Source organism: Cucumis sativus, chromosome 6 (genome assembly GCF_000004075.3).
Source record: "Cucumis sativus cultivar 9930 chromosome 6, Cucumber_9930_V3, whole genome shotgun sequence".
NCBI lineage: Eukaryota > Viridiplantae > Streptophyta > Magnoliopsida > Cucurbitales > Cucurbitaceae > Cucumis > Cucumis sativus.
In genome coordinates this window covers 23,040,252-23,064,971 of record NC_026660.2, presented here as the reverse complement: position 1 = coordinate 23,064,971, position 24,720 = coordinate 23,040,252, and the positions used below count along the sequence as shown (strand labels likewise).

At 30.0% G+C, this 24,720-nt stretch overlaps 3 protein-coding genes across 7 annotated transcripts; 2 read left to right on the top strand and 1 right to left on the bottom strand.

Moving 5' to 3' along the window:
* Nucleotides 1-9,851: 9,851 nt before the first annotated feature.
* On the top strand, nucleotides 9,852-13,414 carry LOC101203488 (E3 ubiquitin-protein ligase RZFP34). Of its 4 annotated transcripts, none has more exons than XM_031887753.1 (13): nucleotides 9,852-9,993; nucleotides 11,124-11,219; nucleotides 11,348-11,420; nucleotides 11,510-11,569; nucleotides 11,805-11,837; nucleotides 11,916-11,993; nucleotides 12,087-12,130; nucleotides 12,246-12,286; nucleotides 12,378-12,460; nucleotides 12,564-12,655; nucleotides 12,749-12,818; nucleotides 12,902-12,943; nucleotides 13,045-13,414. In XM_031887753.1, the coding sequence occupies exons 2-13, from the start codon at nucleotides 11,137-11,139 to the stop codon at nucleotides 13,195-13,197; spliced, it is 852 nt and encodes a 283-aa protein (XP_031743613.1). In that variant the 5' UTR covers nucleotides 9,852-9,993; nucleotides 11,124-11,136; the 3' UTR covers nucleotides 13,198-13,414. The 4 variants fall into 4 exon arrangements, with proteins under 4 accessions (XP_031743613.1, XP_004143281.1, XP_031743612.1 ...); XM_004143233.3 differs by having other exon boundaries at nucleotides 11,333-11,420; XM_031887752.1 differs by lacking the exon at nucleotides 9,852-9,993 and adding an exon at nucleotides 10,677-11,020.
* A 673-nt stretch (nucleotides 13,415-14,087) lies between these two features.
* LOC101204226 (dual specificity phosphatase Cdc25) lies at nucleotides 14,088-17,495 on the bottom strand. 2 transcript variants are annotated; one of them, XR_969844.2, is made up of 4 exons: nucleotides 17,192-17,495; nucleotides 16,967-17,105; nucleotides 14,302-14,528; nucleotides 14,088-14,229 (listed from the first exon to the last, which is right to left on the bottom strand). XR_969844.2 is itself a non-coding variant. In XM_011659372.2 (3 exons), exons 1-3 carry the CDS (start codon nucleotides 17,272-17,274, stop codon nucleotides 14,361-14,363), a joined length of 390 nt encoding a protein of 129 aa, XP_011657674.1. In that variant the 5' UTR covers nucleotides 17,275-17,495; the 3' UTR covers nucleotides 14,113-14,360. The 2 variants fall into 2 exon arrangements, 1 of the variants encoding a protein (XP_011657674.1); XM_011659372.2 differs by having other exon boundaries at nucleotides 14,113-14,528.
* Nucleotides 17,496-21,784: 4,289 nt separating this feature from the next.
* LOC101203981 lies at nucleotides 21,785-24,356 on the top strand. Its single transcript, XM_004143315.3, has one exon. It carries the CDS (start codon nucleotides 21,907-21,909, stop codon nucleotides 23,674-23,676), a length of 1,770 nt encoding a protein of 589 aa, XP_004143363.2. The 5' UTR covers nucleotides 21,785-21,906; the 3' UTR covers nucleotides 23,677-24,356.
* Nucleotides 24,357-24,720: the final 364 nt, after the last annotated feature.

Below are 24,720 nucleotides of genomic sequence, written 5' to 3'. Positions count from 1 at the left end.
CATTCGGAATTACTTTATTACCATCCCAACTTTTTTTTCTATTTTTCACAAATTTATATATCTTTTGCTTCAATAATGCAAATATGAGATTCAATCAACTGATTTTAAAAATAAATTCCCAATGCTTCACCAATTTTATGTTTCAAAATCTTGTAAAAAGAATTGGGTGTTTGAGTTTCAATGTCAACAACCAATAGTGTTTTTATAATGAGAAAATGTCTTTGAAAATGATTGTTAAAGAGTATTGATTAATTTTTTTCTTTTTTTGGTGAAGTGAGGCAATTTTAAGTGCTCTTTAAAACCAAACCAAGTTCAAAATTGAATATATAAAATAATAAAAAGGGTTTCGATTTTCTTTTCTAAATTATATATATTTAAATTAAGTCAATTGCCACATATGCATCTCCATTATTGAATATGAATTCCAATATAATTCTTGTCCATTGTTTTACCTTAAAAAAAAAAAAAAAAACTAAATTTCATTGTTACCAGAAGTGATTACTCATCAAAATTAACCTACACATTGTTTTTTTAAGTTAAGAGATTAATCTTTGTAAACAAAACGTGCATAACATTTAACATTTGTATGATTGAACAATAAATTTGTTGTTCAGGGGGAAAAAATAAATGACTTTGATGCTCAAATTAAAGATAAAGAAGTCTAAAATGGAGAAAGAAAATAAAAAAATTCAAGTTAGCTATTTCTTATAATTAGAATGAGATGTTTTTTTTTTCTTATTCTACACGCATTAATATTAGATCCGATTTGTTCAATGATTGGTTGGTCATATTAATTTGAATCCAAGCCCAACCTCTCCCTTCTAACTTTTGGTAAAGTTCAATAGGGTTAGTTTTACTAACAATATTGTTATTGAGAAATTTCTAACGTTGTCAATTCAAACATAGATGATCAAAAGATAAAATACCAATTATTCGTTTTAAAAGTTTGATAACTCATCTCGATTATTATAATACATGGAGTAGGATATTCAAATCTATAACTTTTTACTAAATAAAGCTCCTATCACCTATGGTAAAAATTGGTTGAGTATTGGAAATAATTTTTTTTTCTTCCAATAAATAAATTAACCAAATATACTTTTTTAGTATAATACAAACAAGAGTTGGTTCACATTCACACTGTCACTAATCGAATCTGATAGCACAATAGGCTAACTTTGGAAGAGAAAAAAAAGAAAAACTAGTTTGACTTTAACTTACATTAAAAATGGTATGAAAATGAGACCAACCTAATTCATATTTTAAATTGAGGTAGAGAAAAAGGATGCATAATTAAAAATAAATAGGAGATCAATAAATATAACTTGAAAAATGGACAATATATATTCCTAAAATTTTAGAGTTCCTATCAAACCACGAACCTTCCAAAATATCTATAAAAAAAAAGAGATGTGTCAAAAATAGTAATTTTGACAAAATATTTACCACATATAGCAAAATGGTTAAATTTTATCAATAATAGACATTGATAGTCTTTAGTGATAGGAATCTATCAATGATTATCATTGATAGAATTATACATTTTGTTATAGTTTGTAAATATTTTAACATATTTTGCTATTTTAAAAAATGTTAAAAAAAAAGAAACACAACTTTTAATTTCATATCTAATAAGTTTTTTGAACTTTTAATTTTACATAATTCATAAACAAAAACTTATAAGAGTCAATATTAGAGATGAATGAAAGTTTGAGACAAATAGTAAGTTATTATAATTATAAGAAAAGTTAGACTATAATAGTTTGTGTTTGGGATAATTTGGTTATATAATAGTAAACACTGCAGTAAATAATAAAAGAACGATAAATTTAAAACAGTAAATATTATAGCAAACAAATGGTTTTGAAACAGTGTCAAGTCTTAGATAATTATCGTTTCAAACTATCTCTAAAACTATTGTTTAGTTTGGAAATATAATATAATAAAAAAGAGAAAAAAAGAACTTTGAAATCATGAATAGTCCAAAAAAAAGAATAACAAGCATGTGAATTAATAGTAACTAGTAGTACTACCGCCTGCCTTATAGTGGGTAGAGCATACATTTGATTTTGTTTTTTTCTATATAGAAAAATTAATGTGTATTGAAACTTTTTTTCGAGTATTGTGAAACTTTTAAGTTAATGATTACAATAATGTAAGATTTGAATAATTTTGTCTACTCCTCTTCTTCTCTTTCTCTTAGGGTGGAATCCAATGATGAAATGATATTGTAGCAGTTGTACAAGGACACACAAATTATTGTACTAATAAAAATTGACTCGGTCTTACCATGGACACCGGGTGAATTTGGTTCGATAGGAGACGACTTAAGATTGGTTAGATATCCCAAATGTCTAAATTTGAGTTCCAATCTAACTCTAAAAAAATTGGATTAGCTTAGTGTAGTAGGGTTTTGGATTATCGTTATTTTCTTCTTGTTGTATTAAATAGTTTGAATTTATCTATTATGCATTGCTAATAACTAAATTTTCATAAAAATCAAATGTCATATATCTATGTTATCTACTACAAACTTTAGATAAAAGTAAAAACACTAAAAGAGAAATTCAACCTCAAGATAAACCTACAAAATTTATTCGAGTAGAGTTAGATCAAGTTTATATATATATTCACTTAAGGCCATACCAATCTCTAGGAAAAATAGAAATAAAGAGGAAGAATAAATATAACTCAATTCAACCTTTCTAATTTGAATTGGATAGTTTAGATGGTTCGAGTTGTCGTATTATTTAAACACCTATGTATTTTTTATTATACTTTTACTGATAAAATCGTAGTTAAAAAGTTTTTTCTCCATGATTTATGTATATAGCTTTTGCCCTCTTTGGTTGATAGATTAACCTTTGATAAAATGAAAAAAAATAAAAAAATCTTAATTTCACTCTTCCACCTAGAACTTTGTTTGGATTGACTTAGGAAAAGCTTTTATTTAAAATAAAAGAAGTTCATTCACTTATTTTTTAAATTAAACGCTTGAAAATGGATTTCAAACACATCTCAAGTGTTATTTGATAAAGTTGACAAAATATTTACAATTTATGACATGAAAATTATTGTAAATGGTAAATGGTAAATGGTAAAACTCTTTAAAATATATACACATAACAAAATTTTCAGATTCTATTACTAATAAACACTAGTAGTCTTTTATTAGCGTCTGACAATTCTTGATAGACATTATTATCAATATTTATTAAAGTCTATCATTGATAGAATCTAAAACTTTGCTGTAAATATTTTGATTAATTATATTATATTTATGGTTTTCTGTCATGAAATAGATATAGTTTGTTTCTTTTAGGGGCATTTTTAACAATAGCAAAATAAATTAAAATATTTACAAGTTATAATAAAATTTTGCACTTTATCATTAATAGTCTTTTATCGTTATAACATATCAATGACTATCAATGATGAAATTTACTATAAGTTGTAAATATTTGGTAAAATTTATTATTTTTAAAAATAATTTTTCTTTCTTTTATTACTAATGTTGAAAAAAAACACCCGAACCAAAGTAGTTCGAGAAATAATTTTTTTTTGGGTTTGGTCCACAGAAGTGAGAGTCAAAATGTGTAGTTTTGAACCTATTAAATTAAGCTTATTAATTCACTTGTCATATACCCACCATCTATTATTGGCAACAATCACTTTTGACTTTCATAGCCTTTTTCATTTTCCAAACACAACCTATCTCTGCTTTTGTTATTAAAAGTGGTTTTCACCATGTTCAAGGCACCTCTTGCTTTTCAAAATATTGAATGTTTTAAAGAAAGAGTTCATCTAATACACTGTTTTCAAACTTATTTCAACTTTACTACGTAAACATATTCGAACTCATTGTTATTGTGTTTGAGACTTAATATCTCTCTTTGCATATATATATATATATATATATATATATATATATAATATATATATATATATAGCAAAAGCAGTAGGCATTAAGTGAGTACTAGACCCATACTATGGTTTCTTTCTTCACAAGATATTAACGAGTTTGGTCTTTTCTCATGTGGCTTTCATAATATCATTTCCTTTTCAACTATCCATGTGTTTGCCTAATTGTTAAAGTTTGTTATTTTATACTCCAATTATATATTGTATAATTTCAATAATATAAACAAATTATTTTCTTGGAAAATGTTTGTATAATATCAACAAAAACTTAATAAATATAATTTCTTAAAATAATTTAATGATTTATGTGAAAAAATTTAACAATAAAATTTTCTCAATAAAACAACGGTAAACTCCAAATGGAGGAACAATATATAGAAATTTTAATATTAGTTTGAAAATAATTAATAAAGAGAAAAAATGACAAAAACATTTAGAAAAATAAAACAGTCCATAACGCTCTTTTGCATATTGCGAATATATCAAATAATTAGTAATATCATATGATTATCATAAGATAATTAAAAAAAGGTAGAGACATATGATTTTATTATTTTTGGAAGTAAAAAAAAGCAGGTAGAAAATGGGTCCTAAAGCCCTTATAGAATGGTATTGGTTTAGATGGGTCAAAGACAGAAATGTAATTTACAAATAGAGTCATGATAGTCCAAGAGGGAAAAGGGTGAAGCCCAAATATCAAAAGATGAAATTGGATCTAAACTCTTTTATATAGGAAATTGGTATTGATGATACCAACAAATTTCTGACTTCCATTTTAAAAATTGTCAAAAGAACAAAAATGTGGAGCATTCTGGCAAATTTCTTCTCCTTCACCTATGGATTTTATTCCAAAAAATACTATCAAATTAGAATATTCTAATTTGTTGCAATATATATACTTTATCTTTTTATATATATATAGATAAGTCTAGATATCTTTTGGTTTTCAAACCAAGATTCTTTATTTTGAATGAGCTCTACATGCTTACGAGGAGGTTCTTTATTTTGAATGAGCTCTACATGCTTATGAGGAGGCAATGTGAATAATGAGGATAGTCGTTATCTCTTAGTTAGACGATTCTTGACTTTAAAATAATTATTATTTAAAATTTTTTGTTGAGAATTTTCAAACGTAGCTTTGTAATTTTACCTGTGGTGTTTTTGCACTTCCAAAGTTCTGGTAAATTATCTATTTTAACTTTTATATTTATATAAAAATTTACGTGTGATATAGTTTAAAACTCTAATTTAGGTATATATATTTTTTTTCATTGTAGAATCCACATTAAAAGCGTTTGTAGCTACTTTTCAATGAATAGACACCCTTTCTATCATAACGTTGATTTTATGACTAAAGTTAATTTTTTATTTCGCATTCTATAATGATAGGTCTAAAAAAATTAGAGTGGAGTATTCAGATACCTATTATAAACATCATCGATTTTCTATTTCACACTATATAAAGCATATATTTGTTGAATGACTCCTTCCTTTATATCAAACTTTTTAACGATGAGAGGAATTATGTTCCAACATCACGAAAAATACACATATTTTCTTTTGACTCTTTATAAGTCATTTCTTTTTCTTTTTTACTTATTAGGTTAACCCTTTGTTTAGATTGAGTAAAGTTAAAAGCAATTATTTTAAAATGATGTTGTTTTAAAAATGTATAAATAATTTTAAAATTATCATTTGAATTAAATTTCAATATAAAATGATGTAATTTTTATTTTAAAGTTAAAATAGATAAGAATGATATTTTTTGGACAAGATTTTTCTTCCATCCCTTTTGAAAATCATGTAAAGGTAAAAAGGCATCAACACATGTGAGCATGCAACTCATTAGGATAGATATAGATAAAGGGAAAGAATTGGACCAATTCTTCCCACCTTTTCACTCTCTTTTCTTTAATAGTTATCTTCTTTTTCGATTTTATTCCTTGTTTAAATTGACAATTAAAAGTACGTGGATTCGATTCAAGAACTTGTAAACCTAATATTTGTTTGACTTATGTGTCCCACTATAAGAAAATATAAATTGTATACATCTTATCAATTCATTACACTTTAAACCCATAATTTCACAATTTACTAGACAGTTTAAAGTGTCGTTAAATAGCCTATCTTCGACAAGAAAATTGTGTCGTTGAAACTCTTGCGTTAAAACCCATTTTCTAATAGTGCTTATTTCACTTGTGCAAATCTTTTTTTCTTATCCATTCAACAACACTAGAGTACGTTAGAGTAGTTAGATTGAGAGTTTTGATTTATTAATTAATGAAATATTTGTTGATTGATGAGATTAAGATGAATAACTCCTCTTCCTTACAAAAAGCAGAATATCTTTCTCTTTTTCTACTTTTTTTTCTTCTTCTTTAACTTTGGATAACACTTATTTCTATTTTTGCAGTCACTTTTTTGTGGTTGGAATTTTCCAATTACATTATAGGTATCTATACCTATCCAAAAATCTTACAATATATATTTTTACTATTAGAAAAAAGAAGTAAAAGTAAAAGAAAAAAGAATCCATTTTTTGTTGGCTGTGTGTGTTGATTTTTTCTTTTGTTTTTTTTCTTCATAAATCTTTAATTTAATGATGAATAAAAAGCAATTAATGTTTATTTTGCACATCAAAATCACTATTGTTATTATGATTTTGAAGAGGTTAATAACGTTGCATTCACAATTTTTTTTATATAAAAATAATCATCTTAATATATTAAAATTTTAGTATTTATATATCTCAAAAAGTAGATTTATGTTATACATTTTATACTATGTTTTGATTAAATTGATATCGTATCACCCTCTTATCCAAAAAAAATAAAAAATTATACAATATTCTATATATTGGCTGGACATAGACTTGTAAAAATACAGAATAATTTTATTTAACTTTTACGAAGTTGAAGCATGTGCGATCCATTCTTAGATTTTAACTATATGAAAAAAAAAATGACAAAATTCACTTTTGATGGAAGTTTAAAGTTGATGTTTATTTGATATTTGAACTTTTAAAATGAACACTTTGATAACTAAATATTCGAGAATTAATAGTTCTAAGTGGTCCTTAAAGCTACTAAGTGTTAGTTGACTAGTGGTAACCATCATTTTAGTTTCCATTCTCTCCTTCTTCGTTCAGATATGAAGAACGCCATCAAGCCTCCCATGCCTCTCTTCCATTCTCTCTCAGCTCCTTCATTCTATTTCTTTAGCTTTGATTTTTCTGATGAATTAAGAGGCAGTTTAAGATATTGGGGGGTTTTCTTCAACTTGTTCAGAAACATGAAATATTGATGGTTAAAAGAACAATAATTCAACTGATCATAAGAGAACAAAGATATATGTGTGTGTGTGTTACTATATGTTTAAAGGAATGGGGTAATTTCTACTGGTTGTGTTGTTCAACAAGGAATGAGTACAGGAGAAAAAACTCTATATATAATACAAACTTCTGGTACATGTGTTTGTACAAATCTAAATCGAAGTCATAACTTTTTTTTTCTTCTACTTCTCCTTCTCCTCTTCCTTTTATTCTTTTTTCTAGTCCTGAAATTCAAACTGTTCAGATCTATCGAGAAGAAGTAACTCTCCCTTCATCTAGAAGAACAAAGAAACAAGATCTGAACGAAGTAGACACATAAGATGGAAATAAAATGTGTGTCCGTTAGCATTCTTCATTGATCGATGCACGTTGACAAGTAAAACTATTTAGAACCATTGGAAGATTAAATGGTTCGTTTTAAAACGTCATAGAACAAATAAATATTAATTTTAACCTAAAAAAACCGAAAGTAAAAAAATAAAAAAAATATATAACAAAAGGATAAATAACGTTAGAGGAAAGAACCAATTCAACAAAACTAAAGTTGGTATGATGTTGCATAATTTGGACCATGCACATGCTATCAAAAGTTTCTTGGGTTCCTTTTCATGTGCCTTTTCATTCTAGGTTTTTCTTTTTTTCACTGTGATTAGAAATATTCTTTTCTAAAGGTTTATAGCACTATATTATAATTGAAAATAATTTATAAATAGAACCAAACTTAAAACTTAAATCTAATTGTTATAGCAATCTATTAATAATAGAATAGTTTATATGACTAACAATTTTTTTAAATATTGATGTTATCTAATAAAGTCTAATAATTTTATAGTTTAAAATAATATATTTGAGATTAACATGTATAGATATTAGTTAAGTTATATCCGACGAAAAATCACGTCATCAATCGTCATGAATTTAAAAAGAAAAACAAATATCTATTGAATATATATATATATATATAGGGGTTATTTAGAAAAGAAAAAGGAAAAGAATATTGATCACTTTTATTATTTTAAAAGTTGGTCTCCACAAACACATACCAAGATGATAAGAGAAAAAAGCAACACGTTTGTTGATGTACCAAACTTAGGTTGAAAAATATTCTAAACATCACTACACACACCTTTTCAAACACAATTAATTTTAGCCCAAAATAACTTTTAAAGAAAAAACCCAATTGTTTTCTTTTTTTTTTTAATTATCATTTAGGTAATTTTGAGTTGGTTGAATTACTCCAAGTTTTAAATTTAATCTACATTTTATAACATATTCATAATGAAGATGTTGTAACATGGATACTGTAGCTTTGAAAGTAACTTTAACACGATCACAATACAAATTGTTGATGTTGATTGTACTTCTCAAAATTAGCACGATATCTTCCTTTGGTCTTGCACTCGTCGAATAAAAGAATTGGAATTGTGAATAAGAAAATTTAGATTCATAGTTTTGAATTTTGTTTCAATTTAATTTGATATAACCTTTTTTATTGTTATACTTTGAAATTTGTTAAATTTTAATCTAAATACTTCCAAATAACATATCATATTTTCTTGCGTGAATCTGATAATATTTAACTTTCGAGTGACTAAATTTAAGATTTAGATTAAAATATCATTTTAGTTCATATATCCAGAATTTGTTCGATTTTAGTACTTATACTTTCAAATGTCTAATTTTAATTTCTAAGCTTTAAATTGAATTCCTACCCACTAAATTTAATTTTATTCATTACTTTTTTTTTTATTATTAGCATTTTCACTGTGTACCTGTTTTTAAAATATTTTCACATATTTGTATTTCTTTACATGAAAATCAAATGATTATGATTATCAAACGATTAAATATAAGATTTACTAAAAATAAGAACTTAAAGGTTTTAAAAAAATTAAAATACTTTTAACCTAAGATATAATAAAAGTTTATATATTCAAATTGGACATTAAAAGATACCAAAGTACTCTAATTAAAACAGCATCAAGATACATATATAGAACAAAATGATCATTTTAAGAATTAAAAAACTATAATTGATTAGCTTTCACTGGGTTTTTTATATAAAGAAAATATTTTAAAATTTTCCATTTCTAACTAAGTTTAACTCAACTACCGATACAAAAAAAACTTTAAATACCAAAGTAAAATTCAACAAAAATGCTATAATATTGAAACTAAGTGAACAAATAAACATGCACTATACTCACAATAGCTCATTCTCATTCTACAAAACCCTAAACCCCATGAACAGAAAATGTGAATGAAAATTTGGTCACATGTCCAACGTTTCTAGGATCATTTCTTTTGACACAAAACTAATATTAAATATCTCTATCACATATAATAAATCGTGCTATTTTGTTACATCGATAATATTTCAACCCACCAATCTTATATGACAGCTTACTGGCAACTTAAAAAGACAAAAATGAATATCGATCATACATTCACTTTAAACTTTTAAAAGAAACATCTTAATCAAAAGCCATTAAAATTGAAAAACGCACCTACCGCAATAGAATATATCGAACCCGATTCAATCTGGATGTCTCCGGAAATCCAAATCCTGTTGTTCTGTACTTATCCACTTATCCACATTCATCGCTCTATATATATTCAAATCCATTATATTCTTACTTACCATTACTACATTACTTCTTTTATCTTTTTCTCTTTTCATTTCCTGATCGGAGCTTCCTCCATTGAAACGCTGCCCTTTTAAGAATATTCTCTCATTTCTGGTAAGTGAGCGTGACCCAAGGTGGTAAATGACCAATATATCCAACTTTCTATTCAATTCTATTCTTCTCTTCATTCGTTAAACTAAATTTGTATTTGGGGCTAAATTTGTAATTTACTTTTTTTTTCTCCCTTTTGAAGGATTATTGAGGATTTTGGTTTAAATACACAACTTTTGTCTCTATAATTATATGTGTTCTATTGTTTGTTTATTTTAGTATGGAAAAAACCTGGGGGTGTATATGGAGTTGTGAAGAAGACCACTGTTTTTCAAGGGAAAAAAAATTATTTATGGATAGGAGAATAGGAAGAATGTAATATTCACCCCTATCATTTCAATCACATTTTAAATACAATTATTACAAAATTAAAATTTATTTCAATCGCATTCTAAAATACGATTATTATAAAATAATTTTTTTAAGAATAATAGAAACTTAGAAAGTATAAAGAGTGCAATAGACTTATAAATATCATAATAAAAAGTTAGAGACTAGTCGATTAATTAATCTCATAAAAATTTGAGAATTATATTAAGGCACTGAAATAATAACAACATGAAAATTAATTCAAATCATCTTAATTTAAATTATTCTTCTCCGAAGGTTTCGAAAGTATCAAATGAATAGAAAAACATTATGACAATTCATATTACAAATATTATAAAGAAAACAAAACGTGACACTTCAAACGACGCCGTTTCGTTAATTTTTCGAATAAAAGAGTAAAAGGGAATCACGTTGGCGTGTCGCCTCGTCATTGATTTACGTACAATAAAAACACGGCGGCGGCCAGAACTTTTGAAGGGTACTTTTGGAATTTCACACCCACTTCTCTGATATTTTCTATGAACTGAAAATCTGCTCTTCCTTCTCCTTCTCCTCCGGCGAGATCCCTCTCCGAAGCGGATAGTTTAATCAGTACCTCTAAAACGGAATTGAATAATGATACCTTAAGGAATTTTAATTATATTACCATTTGAAATTTTCCGCTGTTGGAAACTTTGTTCCTTTTGTTGTTGTTACAGGGGTCCGTCCCTTTTCTTCTCCTATTTTTCAACCACTTTTCACCTCATTTTTTGGTTGAATTCTTTAATTTTTCGCTCATGCTAGCTTGTGCTTTTGATTTTCAGGAGATTTTTTCTGATGATGATGGAGTGCGAAATGGAGGCTTGGATTTCCCCAAATGGCGACATGTCATCGATCGATCTCGGATATGGCAGCTTCGGGTAGTTCACCATTCTTAAACAGTGTCTAAATTGATTTCGAAATGACTATTAGTGTTTTTTTCGTAGAGGTTTTGCGTGGGAGATTTCTTATTTATTTGGTTTATAATTCGAAGGTGTTCTCATTATAGAAGGAGGTGTAAGATTAGAGCTCCTTGTTGCAATGAAATATTTGATTGCAGACATTGTCACAATGAAGCTAAGGTTGGCTTCTGATTGATTGTTATTTTCATATATATATATATATTGAGAAATTGGATTCATGAAGCTTCCCATTGATGCTCTTTATGCAGAATTCATTAGATGTGGATCCTCTCTTACGCCACGACATTCCTCGCCAGGATATGGAAAAAGTAAGTTTCCTTTCAAGTATCAATTAAGCTTCATGTTCCACTTAGCTTCTGAATTCGTGTTTTATCCTTGGTTTTTTGATTCAGATCAGTTTCAAGTTCAATTTTGCTAGGATCTTAAAAACGTTTAGGAGGAGATTGCATAACAAAGAAATAGAGAGAGTATTTAGAAAGACCTTTAAATTTTCTATAAATATAAATTATAATTCATGAGTTCTTGTTTTGTATCTCTCTACAGGTCATCTGTTCCTTGTGTGGCACAGAACAAGATGTAAGTTCTTTCCTTCAAAGCCTCCGTCACCTAAAAATATGGGGAAGACAACTAACTATCTTTTCTTACTTCTTTTAGGTGCGACAATATTGTATTCAATGTGGAGTTTGTATGGGAAAGTACTTTTGCGCAAAGTGCAAGTTCTTTGATGATGATGTAGGCTTCTATCAACATCATCTAATTAACTTCGATCTATATTATTAGTTTCCTGATCTTAAATTTTTTGGTGACTTGAAACTGTTTTGCTAGGTTTCAAAGAAGCAGTACCATTGTAATGAATGTGGTATTTGCAGGTCCAAACCATTTCCTTGAACATCTTTGTATATTTATGCATTTATCTTCCTTTCTCCGTAGCTTTCACAATTTATTAGATGCAGTTTAAAGATTTCTTTCTTTCTCGCTTTGCAGAGTTGGAGGTGAGGACAACTTTTTCCACTGCAAAAAGTGTGGTAAGAACTTCGGAACAGTTTTTATGATTCAACTTCTTAGAGCTCTCTACTTTTCCAGCCACTCAATTCGGAAGTTTCTTCATCTTTTTAGGTTGTTGCTATTCAAAACTGATGGAGAACTCCCACAATTGTGTGGAAAAGGCAATGCACCACAACTGTCCTGTTTGCTTTGAGGTGAAATTTCAAAACAAGAAATTATTTTGTGATGTTTATACATGTCATTTATCAATATGAAATGTTCTATGTCAATAACATAATCAACCATCCGTTCCTGCAGTTTCTTTTCGATACAATGAGCGACATTTCCGTTTTGCCATGTGGACACACTATTCATTTAGAATGTGTGAAGGAGATGGAGCAACGTTTACAGTTAGTTCATCTCTTCTTTTTGCTACATAAAATCCTTTTTGTTCTTTACGATCATTTAAATGAATTACCAAAACCATTGCTTTGTATCTGCAGATACACCTGCCCTGTTTGCTCAAAATCCTATTGCGATATGTCGAGCGTATGGGAGAAACTCGATCACGAGGTTCGAACCCTTATAAACTAATCAAAGTAATAACAAGTGACAACATTCACATGATCCTAACATATATTCACTTAAAATCTCAGGTTGCATCAACGCCGATGCCACAAATGTACCAACATAAAATGGTAAAGTACTGGGTGTAAACGTAAAACAAAGTGTGGTTTCTCAAAAGAAACTGCTGATTTTTTTTATGAACTGAAAATTTTCCTTCTTGTATTATGATCAGGTTTGGATTCTTTGCAATGACTGCAGTGAGATATCAGAGGTTAATTATCACATTGTGGCGCACAAGTGCCTCAAATGCAAGTCTTATAATACAAGGCTGACCCAAGGAGGGCCTTCTTCATGTTCACCAAGGATTGCTCAAATTGTGAGATAATATGACTGATTTCTAGGCATAAGATTTGTTTTAGAGGGTCTTTCTCTAGCATTATTTCTAGTTGCTAACTTATCATTACAAGGCATTCATTTAACTCTTAGCTGGTGGTTTCTTTCTTTGTAACCATCAATTGTTGTATTGGAAAATAATTGACGTATTATGTTTAGTCAATTGGAATTGAAAGCCAACGGGTCCTTATTTTATAGAGTTTGTATCATTTCTCGACCATTTGGCTGCTTTAAAGTTGAAAATGGAAAATACAAAAAAACAAAGCAAAACAAAAAAATGCCGAGTTGAAATTACCTATGGTCATAAAGCCACTTCCACTAACTAGCAAGGAAAAGTTTTGAATTCTTAAATATCATGATAAAAATATCTACTGGAAATGAAGGGTAAATATAACAAATGTGAGGTTAGAAGGTTTGAATAATACCATTGTCTTCTCCCCAAGCTTTCTGTGTTTGGGTAGGGTGTGAATGGTTCATTTTTATAAAAATTGGAAGCAAACCAATAAATCGATGAAGTAAATGTGAAAATCAAAACCGAACTATGCTAACTGACTGCTCAAACTACCAGTTTGGAGTCTACTTAGATTTTGGTGGCAAATTTTGTTGCGCAAACTTTTTTTTCCTATAATAAACAAAATTCAATGTAAATATGTGTATAAAGTTTATTTTTTAAAACAATTTAAAGAAGTAGAAGACATGAACATCATGATGGCCTAGTTGTAAAATGATATCATGCACCAACTTGACCAATTATAAATGCAACCTATGTGTTAGATACAAATATTAGTATAAGATTAGCCGTATAAGAGTAATTAGATAATTAGGCCAGTTACTAGGAGGAGTGGTTGAAAATACGAGGTGGGTGGAGTGAAGAAGGGGGAGTGGTTGAGTAGTTAGGTCTTGAGTATTATTGTCAAGAGAGGAGTACCAAGTACCATAGACTTGAATAATATTGTAGTTCTTCGTGAATTCATATATTGATTCTTGTTAGGAAGTATCCTAACACCATGGTAGCAAAAGGATCCTGGGAACATATACAATGCAACTTTAGCATTCCACATATTTATGAAATCACATTCTTTTAACAATATCATACCATATCCCCTCCTTGATCTTGTTCAAAACCATGGTGATCTTTGACGAATTTTCTGAATCCTATATCCCCTCCTTGCAAGGCACGTTGTTGCAGCGACAAACGGGTTGGCCAGATGCTTCCCAGCCATTGAAGCCACGTTCAAGAACACAAATGTTTTTTATTCCACCATCCTCCTTAATCCCCTCGAGATAGTTGGCAAGCTTCCTTGCGCAACTTGGGCCACGAACCTACAAGAAGAAGAAAAAAACCATTTGGATATAATAAGATTTGTGACAAAACGTAGTCTCTCAAAGTAAAAGCTGAGAATAAACAGAAGGGGTCTCAGAGAAATGAGATAATAAGCTTTTTCCTTAGTATCTTGCAAAAATGATAAAGATGCCTCCGGAAAAAATAATAGGCCGAATTCATGGCCAAACCAAGAAACTTCATCCCTTAAAAACACTCTCTAAATGAATACAAAGTTTCTGAATAAATGAATACGAAGTTTTATACTCAAAAGGAGATTCAAAAGCTTTCCATTACTATACTAAACAGGCCTATTTACAGCCTTACAAGAAAATAAGACTACTAATTAAACACTGATTAATCTAAATAAAAAACTAAACAAAAGTTTAAATATACTAATTATCCTATAATTCTCCTCATCTCCATTAAATATACATGAAAGTTAATGTTCGTATGGAAACATAAAGTATTAGTCAATATTTTCTACCGATAAACTTCATTCAAGAACAATTGTCAGAATTAGTGTTAGTGATATATAATTAAATTTGTCTTCAACTACTAGCTTAAGTTTTTGGGAGAATTAGTGGTTTTATAATTAGCATGGCAACAAATGGCCAGAAAATGCAGAGGTAATAATAAATGAGAGAGAGAGTACAAGAAGAACTAAGGTGGAGTTAGAGAAGGGAAAACTAAAGGTTCCATATTTTCAAGGACAATGTGGAGCTCTTCATGGACTTGACAAGATACTATATAAATGAATGAAATGTTAGTAAAAGCATGAACAGTAATCAAGGCTCTAAATCCAGATTGGGAAATGCAATCGAAAGACGGAGTATTCCTTCAAATTGTTTCTTGAAAATGCCCGTAACAAAAGTACAGATTTTGCCCTTAGCCAAACAATTTATGTAAAACTGAAAACAAGGTCAAATATCATGGGAGAGGTGGGATAGGATCCAAGAACCATGAATAATGCGGGAATAGGAATACCCTATGATATTGGAGAGTTGTCTTTCAAGTTCTAAAATAATATGATTACTTGAACTTTGACAGTGTCGAATAATTTTCAAGAGAGAACTTGGCCAGAGCTTAGCTTGCACCTCTGTACTAGTCTAAATATAGCACCCAGGCCACAATATGTTTTTTGTCCAACGAATGATCACACGACCATAAACCAAGATTTTCAAGAATGAGAATATAAAAATTATAAACTTAGATGTATGCTATAACAGCTATTCTAATCCCACTCTCGAAATTTCATTTTCAAAATAAGCAGCTACATACTGGTAATACTATCTGTTGGTGATCATTAGAGAAGTATAGGAAGAATACATAACTGCATGAAGTATGATCTCGATATATCAGGGTTCTTTCAATAGGAATCAGCCAATTACCTCAATTAGATTTTATACAAAAGAAGTGTGGTTACAAAAAGAACTAGGACAGTGATAATAGAAAAAACGAAAGTTAAAAGAAGAGGGAGAGTGAGAGACATACACACACACCAAAAAGAGGGGAGAAACAATAGAGGAGAGAAGAGAAATATAGATTTAAAGGAAAGCTAAAACTCTTTGGATGAATGCAGTTAAAGCACTGGCATTGACCAAATGCCTATATTCCCGGGCATTGAATAAAAGTTAAAGCAACGGAGGGATGCTTTGGATTTAACGTTGGTGGGATCTCTCATCATTTTTATAAAGATACTAACATCGCAAGAAATAAATGGAAGGAGTATCCATGGTAGTACTTCAAATTTTCTACACTGGCAGGACAAGTTCAAGTGCCAAGACATTTTATTCTATCTTCTATTGGGTTAAACTGATTAACAGCTCTAACGAGGGTCTGAATTCTCCCATCTTTACCAGATACTCAGGAAGAGCAAGACTCTTAGCCACGAACTTCTATGTTTCTCTATTTCCTCAAATTATTTAACCATTCCCAAGGATCTCCTCTATACCTTTCTTTTACCATTCACCCATGAACAATGACAATTATTCTATTAGAAATTAATAACTTATAAATCACAAAAATAACTTGTCTGATCATGAGTAATGACAATTCTATTAGACATACAAAGCATGCTAGAAAATTTGAATAAATGACAGCGCTCATACATGTTTGAGCCCAAATTCTGCTCCAAAGATTAACAGATGCAGTACATCAGCAACCGCATAAGTAAAAGGCAGGTCACGTATCTAAACTCACAAAACTCTAAATCAATATGACATTACAGAGAGAAAGATAACTGAAGTACTTATAAATCCGATAAATCCAAATGTGAATTCCATACTGCTCAACCTTTAAACAACCAAAGAAATTGACGAGAAATGAAATTTGAGATGATTAAAACAAAAACCCTAATAGAACAAGTCAAAATCACAAAATTGAAGGTAATTCAAAGAAAATTGACTATGTAAAAGCATTAATTTCGTTCAGCGAAAACCTGGCTAAGAGCGCAGTGGAAAACAAGCGTATCTTTCCCTTTCACTTCTTGGACAAGCTTAGAGATCTTATCAGAGAAACTGTCACTAGCGAAGTGCAGAGATCCAGCAATATGGCCATCATAACTCCTCTCGTCGTCCCTGTAAGATCACAGAACAAGATTTTACATATATGAAGGAACACAAACTAAGTCAATCGGAAGAGGAATTTTGGTCTAAGGTTATACCTAACGTCGATGATGGCAACATTTGGCCGGCGTTTGAAGGAGAGAAGCTGAGTGCCAGTTATGTATGAAATGCTACGAGACATATTGGAATTGATTCCTTCTTCTTCGTCTTTCTCTCGCAGAGGAATGGAGATTGAATGATCTTTTGCTGCTGATCAAACGGATTGAAAGTCCTTTGATCGATGCTATGTGAAGCTCAAAACGAACTCACGGCCGGAATATGACTTTGTAATCTTTCTATGGATTAATAACTATTATTGTATAGATTATGTATAGACATTTATATGTCTAAGAAACAGTCCATCGCTCTTAAAATATCTCATTACTTAATTTTGATATTTTAAAAAGCCTAAATTATAAAAGAGAAATACTCAACACAAAGCGTTAAAATTATTTCTAAATTTTCAAAAGTTTCAAAAATAACTGTAAAAAAATCATTACTTTTAGTTTTGAACAAACGCGTTGAAAAGCTTGTAATTATTCTTAAACTTAAATAAAGTTTAAAAATATTTCCATTAATACAGTTTTTACAACAAATTTTGTAGCATTTAAAATTAAAAAATGATTTTTTTTAAAGTTAAAACTATATAATAAATTTATATTGATATGTCAGTACTTTTATTCAATAAACAAAATTTATTACATCATACAAAAATCTACAAATCACTAAAAATTAAAATCAAAATGATACTAATATAAATAATAGACATGTTTACTTATTTTAAAATAATAAAATATTCATGTGCTAATTTAAATATATTTTCTTAACTTTTTTTTATAAAATTTTCAAAAATATCCATCGAAATAAATTTTTTTGTAAAATTAAAACTTCCATATATTAAACAACATATTTCATAAAATTCCACAAAAATTTAAAATAATTTTTTCCCTTAAAACATACTAAAGCAATAGTTAGTCGAATAAAAAAAAATCTCACACTAATATATCTATCGAACTATTACGGTGTGTTAATAGTTAAATAGATTTTTAGTTGACAATTAACTATTAAAATTAATTGTGTTTACAATTTATTTTGTGTTAATAGTCAAGTAAATTTTTTGTTGAGGTAAAATTTTGATCAATGAGAGTTTTTTTTCTTCTCTTTTTTACTTTTTTAAGTTTAAGAGTATTTAAACTTTTCGATAGTTCATAAGTATTTTTTAAACAAAACGTTAACGATTTTCATTCAAAACTATGGGTAAAAGACATTTTTTTAACTTTTAAAAATATTTTTTATACAAACTACAAAGGTCAGTTTCATTTTGTCTAATTTAACCTCTAAAAAATTACAAATTACAAATATATGTGAAAATTAAAATTCAATTTCTATCGTTAAAAAGTATGGTCTACTTTGATTATTAAATAGACATCAGAGTCTAACTAAACCAAAACAAATATCATCTATATCATATATCAAGGTTATGATATACTGTTTGATAGTATGAAAGTTTAATCTCAAAATCAATTAACAATAAGAGAAGTAGTCATCTATATCATACAAAGTGTGAGTTTCCTTATTTTTTCCAATATGAGACTCTTAACATCTTCAACAGGCCCCTCGAGATGTTGTCTTTTTGGGTTCACCTATCTTGGACCGAATAATCGTTTATGTTTAATGGATTATAGTATAAGATTTTATCTCAAAACCAATTTACGATGCAAGAAGTAGTCAATCTATGTTATATAGAGTCTGAGTTTCCAGAGTAATTTATCTATATTATATGGAATGGAAGGTACTCTTAACATCTCCAACATGTACTCCAAACTCATAGTCAAAATGAAAATATTAAAAAAGTCTGACTCGTACGTGGCACACTTTTGCAATAAAAAAACTTATTCTCCCAAAATTTTTCAAAACTCCAATTTAAACATTTTATTACAAAATAGTTAGAATTTATATTTGAAATTATAAATTTGGCCTACAATGAACATTAAAAAAATAAAAAGTTTTCTTCTTCTTCTTCTTCTTCTTCTTTTCTTTTTTTCCTTTACAAAACATTAAAATTTAGTTTTTATGCTTAAACAGTTATATGGTTTGAAAAGAAGATTTATATTATTAAGAGGCAATAATTATGGATAAACTCCGGCTATAAATATATGTATCCCCATTGCCTCAGATGCCATAATCATTTTAGTTTCCAGTTCTACGTTGCCTCACTCCACATTATATAATTCCCATGGATCCCTCCAATGTTGACGACGGCGATCACTTTCTTCCTGCTGCCAACACAAGACGAAGAGAAATTCCCATGGATCCCTCCAATGCCCTACATCCGGCCAATGTTTACGACGGCGATCACTTTCTTCCTGCTGCCAACACAAGTCTAAGAGAAATTCCTAAATCACCGCCAATGTGTCTGCTTTATGGATATATCCTGGCTGGAAATCAGCCTTCCGATCACGCCGCTTTCAAGATTCAATATCTTTCCTGTTCCTTTGAAGACAATGGAGAAATCTTCGGCGGCCAAGAGAACGAACACGGCGAATGTGTTTTCGACATATACTTTTCGCAAGATGACAATGATTATCTTGTCAAATTAGTTTTTGGTCCAGTGCTTGAATTGTCTGATGAAGATTCGCAGCAAGAAGAAGAAGAATTAGAAAGTGATCATTCCTACGATTACGATGAAGAAATTTTCGAGGATGAACAGAGTGACGATAATCTAGAACCTGTCGGTTATCGCATTTGTAATTTATATTTTCCTGGAGACTTTTACTATGTTGTCCGATTAGTTTTTGAAAATGAAGAAGAAGATAGGTTTCTTGTGAAAGAAGATGAGTTTCTTTTCGAGAAACTGCAGCGAGCAGCGGGAATTTCATCTGACGGAGGAGAAGAAGAAGAAGAGGAAGAAGATCAAGAAGAAGAAGAAGAAGAAGCAGTTCCGACAATCGTTGATAAATCCTCCGGTGATCTAGGGGAAATTGTATCGGAGAATTCAAGTAAACTGATGGAATTAAAGATTGAAGAACATGACGATGATGTTAGAGTCGAGCTTCCAGAAACGGGAAAAGGAACCGAAAATGGAATTAAATGAAGATCAATCGTCTGGTAATTTCGTCAATGATCCTCAGATTATATTAGAACAACAGAAACATCAAATAGGACGGATTGTACGTTGCAGTTTAGTTCTTCCGCTTGAATAATTACTTACGACGACTATGATTTGCTTTCTAATTTTGCATTGTTATTCATCTTTTTCATCGATCAACGACAAAATTTCTCAACAAGGACTTAATGATCTTGTTTTTTCTTTAATTTTTGCAAAATCTATACAATGAAATAGAAATTATTTTCAAATAAAAAATTCTCATAATATATGTTTTCGAAACTCAAGATTCTTCCATTTTTATTACTTTAAATCACAAATTTGGTTGTAATACAAATACAAATTTAGTCCTACGATGACATTTAGGGAAAAGTTCGAAAAGAGTATCTATGGAGTTTATAACTAAAATTAATCTTCTCTAGTTCTATAAAACTCTCCTAAATTGTTATTGAGAAAAATTTATGATTCTAATTTATAAAACTATACATATTGAATATTTATTTAGTTATTATGTCAATTTGATTTGAAAAAAGAAAAAATTTATTAGACATTCTCTTTCTCCTACCTCTACGGTAAATTTAAAATACTTTTACGAATTTACTTTTCCTTTTAAACTTTTGTTATAGTCATAGTTTAGGTGAATGATTTTTTCTAACTAGAAAAAATAAATCTTTTGTTTATGGTAAGTTAAGATTGAAAATTTGAACACTCACAAAACATAACTAAATAGATTTGTGCAAGATCGGTGAACAAATAGACTAATCAATGTTATCTATGAACTCTCCTCTCTCCTTCTTATACATCAAATACAATTGTAGGCTTAATTATTAAGTTTTGGTAAAAGAAGAATTGAATGGGTTATAGTTTTCAAATCCAAAAACAATGAATAAAATAGTTACTAGAGGTGATTTTTATTTTTGATTTTGAAAATTAAACTTACTTCTTCTCGATTTCTTTATTGTGATTTTTTTTAAATACAAAGGATTATTTTTTTTAGCTAAATCTAAATAAACAAATAATTTTTTTAACTACGTTTTTAGTTTTAAAAATTTTGGATCGGTTATTCTAAGACCATTGATAAAATGTAGATAACAAAATAAAAAAATTAAAGTTAAATGGAGTGTTTTTAGGCTTAATTTATAAAAAAATAAAACAGTAGAAAACTTATGTCTCGTTTAGTAACCGGTTTGTTTTTTGAAAATTAAGCCTACAAACAACCACCCTCACCGTTAAATTTCTTGTTTTCTTATCCACTTTTTATCTATGTTTTTAAAAAAATCAAGTCAAATTTCAAAAACTAAAAAATGTAGTTTATGTTTTCGAAACTTTGAGTAAGGATTCAACTTTTATACTAGCAAAAACAAAATAATTAAGAGATGAGAGCTAAAGAAATATAAACAAACACATGCATACAAAGTTTTTTAACGTTGATCTGAAGTAATGGTAAAAGTAAAATTTGACCAAATTCATAATTTTAAATAAACATAAACAATTTAGTTAAATTAGTGATGACGATTTAGATTTAAAGTCAATCCGCCAAATAAGGATAGCGTTTCTTAAGTTTGTTTTCTCCTCCGTTCGCTTTCCCACCTCAACCATGTGAACACAATTTCCACTTCAGTCCAAGTGGAACTTCACTAAAATTCAGACTATCTCCATCAATCCTCCATGGCCACCATTTTAAAATCTTTAATTCAATTCCCAACATTCAGCATCAGGACTGGGCAAAGAAGACGATCGCAGATGTCGAATTTCGCCGTCCAAGTTCTATTGGGCCGATGGTTCACCGTCTTCGCTTCTTTACTCATCATGTCCGTTTCCGGCGCCACCTACATGTTCGCACTTTACTCCTCCGACATCAAATCCTCCTTGAATTACGATCAGACCACACTCAACCTCGTCGGCTTCTTTAAGGATCTGGGTTCCAACGTCGGAGTCTTTTCCGGTCTCATTAATGAAATTACTCCGCCTTGGGTTGTTCTCTTCATCGGTGGGGTAATGAATTTCTTTGGCTATTTCATGATTTGGCTGTCTGTCACCCACCGTATCCCCAAACCCAAATTGCCTGCAATGTGTTTGTTTACATTCCTAGGTGCAAATTCTCAGACATTTGCCAATACAGGGGCTTTGATACCTTCTGTGAAGAATTTCCCTCAGAATCGAGGTTATGTATTGGGTTTATTGAAAGGGTTTGTTGGATTAAGTGGGGCAATTTTGACTCAGATTTATCATGCTTTTTATGGGGATGATTCGAAGGATTTTATATTGCTTATTGCTTGGCTGCCTACTGCTGTTTCTTTACTGCTTCTTCGGATTGTTAGAGTAGTGGAAGCGAACCCCACATTCAAATCCAATGATCTAAAAAATTTCTATTCTATGCTCTACATTTCCCTTGGTCTTGCTGGCTTCCTCATGATTTTGATTATTATCCAAAATGAGCTCATGTTTACTAGAATTCAGTATTTGGGTTGTGTGTTTGTTCTTCTAACGTTTCTTTTTCTTCCCCTTGTTGTTATTATAAGAGAAGAATTCGGCATTAGGAAAAGGAAATTGCAAGGTGTGGATGTTACTTCTTGGCTTCCGGTTCCATCAGACGAATCTCCAGATGAATTACCATTGCCTAGAACTTCAAGTTTTCCAACGACTGATACAGCTTTAGCCAACCCAAGTTCTTGCTTCGAAAATGTGTTCAGACCGCCGGAAAGAGGAGAGGACTACACCATTTTACAAGCAATCTTCAGTGTAGATATGTTAATTCTGTTTTTTGTCACAATTTGTGGGGCTGGTGGGACTTTGACTGCAATGGACAACCTGGGTCAGATAGGCAGCTCCCTTGGCTACTCAACTCATACCATTTCTACTTTCACTTCTCTAGTGAGTATATGGGGCTTTCTCGGTCGAGCATTTTCGGGTTATGCTTCTGAATTCTTATGGACGAAGTATAACTTCTCTCGCCCTTTGTTCCTCACTCTTGTCCTTCTTCTCTCTTGCTTTGGCCATCTTCTAATTGCCTCTGGACTCCCAACCTCCGTTTATTTTGCTTCTGTGATAATTGGATTTTGCTTTGGAGCACAATGGCCACTGATTTTCGCCATTGTTTCTGAATTATTTGGCTTGAAATACTATGCAACTTTATATAGCATTAGTGGAATTGCTAGCCCAGTTGGTTCATACATTTTCAATGTGAAAGTAGCTGGCTATTTATACGACCAAGAGGCTAGAAAGCAAATGGATTTCGGTCTTAGAAATGTAGCTGGTAGAGACTTAGCCTGCAAGGGCGTCCATTGTTACAGATTAGCTTTTCTCATTATCTCTGCTGCAACCATGTTCGGTTGTTTTGTTTCATTCATTTTGGTGCTCCGAACTTGGAAATTCTACAAGGATGACATCTACAAGAAGTTTAGAGATGAAAGAAAGGAATCAAGGCAATCGATTTAGGATTAGACTGTTTGTTCAACACACTGCGATCTTGTGTTATTTTCCTTCTGTTCCGACATCTGAGAAAAAAGCGATTCAAGAAAAGGTAAAGATAGAAAGTTCTTCTACCGTTGTAAGCTTTGTGATAGTAAGGTAGAATGATGCCTTTTATTATAGCAAAGATGGAGGTTGAGATCTTCATTTAGTGTCTTTTTCTTACTGGTATTTACACCGTTGGTATGATCCAAACACAAAAACGAACCTGTCATGCAGCTTGTGCACGGAGGAACAGGAGTGGTGAATCGCCATTTTGCTCAGAGCCACAACCTATAGGAACGAGAACAACTGTTTATTGCTTACTTTTGTTCAATACAAAAATAAGTATGCTGTTATCACTCAGTTAAAAGAAGAAAGCTAAAAAAGGATATTTGTCTTTTTTGACATTCAACAATTGTGAAGCTGAAGATGTAACGGTCGATTTTTAAGATGATAATTGGTGGTTTTATTGAACTTGAATTGACTTGAGTTCTTTGTTGTAAGTCCATGTACCTTTGTAAATTATGTGTAGACAACCACAAGTAATTAAGTTGATTAATTGTAACGTCACATTTATATTGGCTGGTTTTCTTATCTGCTTTTCGATAGTATGTGTGAAGGAGCTGTTCTTGTCGAGCAAAGTTATGGAATCTTGTTTCTTTGCATCTTTAAAAGGCTCAGTCTTATTTGACTAAGCAATCTTTTCATTTTGACAGTTCTTGTGACTTATTTAATGAATATACAGCCGTGATTATATTTGGAATCCTTGGCAGGGGTCAAAACGTTGAGAATTTCAAAATTTAATTAGTCCAAGTTAAATTACAGATTTAACCTTCAAAATTTTTAAATTTATGTGCAATCACTAAAATGGGTTTTTATGATATTTAAAATTTATCAAATTTGAATTTTGTGACACTTATTTGCAGTCATTATATGGTCTATCATGATGTAAAAATTCGACACAATTGATATTCTCGTGATAAAAGAAGAGTTGCTAATGTCTGTCATTTTGAAAAAGATTTTAAAAGG

Coding starts and splice junctions, on each gene's coding strand:
- LOC101203488 (XM_004143233.3), top strand. CDS start 11,137: ATGATGATGGAGTGCGAAATGGAGGCTTGGATTTCCCCAAATGGCGAC. Junction 12,461..12,563: donor ACTGTCCTGTTTGCTTTGAG/GTGAAATTTCAA, acceptor CCGTTCCTGCAG/TTTCTTTTCGATACAATGAG. Junction 12,944..13,044: donor AAATGTACCAACATAAAATG/GTAAAGTACTGG, acceptor TATTATGATCAG/GTTTGGATTCTTTGCAATGA.
- LOC101204226 (XM_011659372.2), bottom strand. CDS start 17,274: ATGTCTCGTAGCATTTCATACATAACTGGCACTCAGCTTCTCTCCTTC. Junction 17,106..17,191: donor GTTGCCATCATCGACGTTAG/GTATAACCTTAG, acceptor GTGATCTTACAG/GGACGACGAGAGGAGTTATG. Junction 14,529..16,966: donor TCCACTGCGCTCTTAGCCAG/GTTTTCGCTGAA, acceptor TTCTTCTTGTAG/GTTCGTGGCCCAAGTTGCGC.
- LOC101203981 (XM_004143315.3), top strand. CDS start 21,907: ATGGCCACCATTTTAAAATCTTTAATTCAATTCCCAACATTCAGCATC.